Source organism: Nicotiana tabacum, chromosome 6, assembly GCF_000715075.1.
Source record: "Nicotiana tabacum cultivar K326 chromosome 6, ASM71507v2, whole genome shotgun sequence".
Lineage (NCBI taxonomy): Eukaryota > Viridiplantae > Streptophyta > Magnoliopsida > Solanales > Solanaceae > Nicotiana > Nicotiana tabacum.
In genome coordinates, this window is record NC_134085.1 from 127,078,492 (window position 1) to 127,081,077 (window position 2,586).

The 2,586-nt window shown below is 33.7% G+C and overlaps 1 protein-coding gene across 1 annotated transcript; it reads left to right on the forward strand.

The window, feature by feature from the left end:
- Nucleotides 1–341: 341 nt before the first annotated feature.
- On the forward strand, nt 342–647 carry LOC142182036 (uncharacterized). Its single transcript, XM_075255896.1, has one exon. The coding sequence runs from the start codon at nt 342–344 to the stop codon at nt 645–647; it is 306 nt and encodes a 101-aa protein (XP_075111997.1).
- Nucleotides 648–2,586: the final 1,939 nt, after the last annotated feature.

Sequence of the window (2,586 nt, forward strand, 5' to 3'; positions counted from 1 at the left end):
AATCCCGCAGGCAGGAAGAAGGCGCGTTTAATTTGTCAAGTACACTAAAGTAAAGGTGAAATATATAGTTGAAGACTTTGAATTCAACTGCCCTAACCATTAACCATCAAACACGACTGAAATACCAACTCCACCTCCTAACCCAAATTACAATTCCCAACTTTAGTGGTTCTCCCAACCCAAATTATGATCCCCAACTTTGAAATTTCTCCCATATTTTTCTTCTTTTCACTCCCACGCACACCTATATATAAATCCCTTTTCACCCTCAAATCAATAACTCGTCCTTTCTTTCTCCTTCAATTTTATAATTCTCTCTCACAAGACACCACCTTATTAATATGAAGTCCATTAAAACAATAATAGCCATAGTAGATGCAGCTTCTTTGTACTGTGCTATGGTAATATTGGGTCTGCTTTTATTTAGCTCATTGAAAGAGAATTATTACTCTACAGATGGAGCTGTGAACCACTTCCTAAACAGGCCTTGTGATGAAATCTATGTGGTCGGAGAAGGTGAAACTCTGCATACAATCAGTGACAAGTGTGGTGATCCTTATATTGTTGAAAGGAATCCACATATTCATGATCCTGATGATGTTTTCCCTGGTCTTGTCATCAAGATAACTCCTAGCTACAGATCATAGTTAATTATCCTGACGAGGTTTTGATTTTCCCTTAATCCTGCAGCAGACTCTGCGGAGATTTTTCTCTTGGGAATTTAAGTGTTGCAGTATTTTTTTTTTCTTGTTCTGTTTCCATTTTCATTTTCTGTTTTGCTGTTGTAAATATATATCAGGATATAATAAAGAATAGGAATATGGAGTATGTGTTTAACCCAAAAAATAGTTTTCAAGGTCAAAACAATAATTTTATATGACGGGCCACAAGCAACCGATTCAATCCGAAAGATATAAAATTTCGTTAATACAACGTGATAGAGAAGTGAGAAATAAATTCAATGACAGATAATATAATAAAAATAAAGCAGAGAAGAAAGAATTCTTATTAAATGATCCTTGATAGGATAATGAGCCGAACAGAGCTTGAAGGGTCGAACTATGGCTAACTTGAGAGCAAGATGCTATGAATTACAATGTATAGAATTGTAGAGAAGAAAAATAGATTCCCCTGATGATGGTAAAAAGTATGTCTATTTATAGGGCTAAATCTAAGTAACTAGTCTCCTTGAATTATGAGTACATTATGAGCATTTACTCAATCCATCCATTACTTTGGAAGACTTGTTAAATGCTGGAATTCCGTAACTGATGAGTTAATTCCGTAATTAATGAGTCAATCTCGTGTCTGTTGAGTCAATCTCGTGCATGTTGAGTCAATCTCGTAATTGATTGCCTTGTTCTGACCGTTACAATCATTTATTACATTTATTAATAATTGATTTCTAACTGATGGTGTAATGATGGTAAATCTCATATAATCCGGGATTAATTTATTCCTTCCTCATTTATAATTATGAGATATTCTCCCGCGCCTGATCTGAGCTATTTCATGATGATTAGTTTCGGGGCTAACATGCACGGTATGAGTATGTTCGGTCCCGGGGGTGTTTCACATATCATCTTTACATGTCATTCTTCACTTTTCTTCAAACTTTACTGACACGTGTCGCCATTTAATAGACCCACATGGCGAGTCTAATTTTCACTAATACAGATAGTCCCCCCACTTTTCGGTTACTCACTATGATGTGACCGGGAAGTGGAAGATTTTATTCTTTTCATCCTTGCCTCTACCTCATTAAAAACCTTATCAGAAAAATCCAATAGGGACAAAAACCGGACGAAGGAAAAAAGAGTGCACAACTTAGATATTCAGATGATAACTTCGTCGCTTATGTTCCTTTCATTAATAATCGGTTGGTTTACCCATGTCTTGTTTCGGGGTTTGAAGACAACTCTTTACCTTATGTTTGCAAAGTTTGATATATATATTTCGGCTTTATTTTCTGCCTATTTTAATGTTTGGGTTTTTGTTTCACCCTTTAACTTTGCATTAAAAATGCTTCAATGCTCTGTGACTCTTTTGAATAAGCACGAATTATAAAAGAGGGCCCTTTTATGAACGACACTTAATGAAGAAGACGTCTCAACTTCATAATGGTGTAAATATACAAAAAAGAGATAGGAATTTTCACATGTTTTTCTTTAACAATGTTTTGAAGAAAGTTTTTACATTTAACTTTCATAACATCTCACATGTGTTTGTGTATCGTCTATAACTCATTTTGCAACTGTTTTTTCTTTTAACAGATTCGATATAAGCTTGTACTCGTAACTGTTTTTCTTTTGCAACAGTTTTTTTTGAATTAGTACAATGAGATAACTATTTTTATTTACAACAGTTTTTAATATATAGGTATGAATTTTTACCCAGAACTATTTTTATTGATAACAGTTTTCAAATGAATACAAGGGTAATGTTTTTTTATCCGTAACTGTTTTCAGTTATAACAATTTTTAAGTAAGTACAAAGATGTACATTTTTAACCGTAATTAATATTCTGTCTTTAACCTTTTTTGAAACATTCGTTTGCATTTGCGAATATGTTTTCAAAGGTTTTCG

Excerpts from the sequence above, each read along its gene's own strand:
- LOC142182036 (XM_075255896.1), top strand. The coding sequence starts at position 342 with ATGAAGTCCATTAAAACAATAATAGCCATAGTAGATGCAGCTTCTTTG.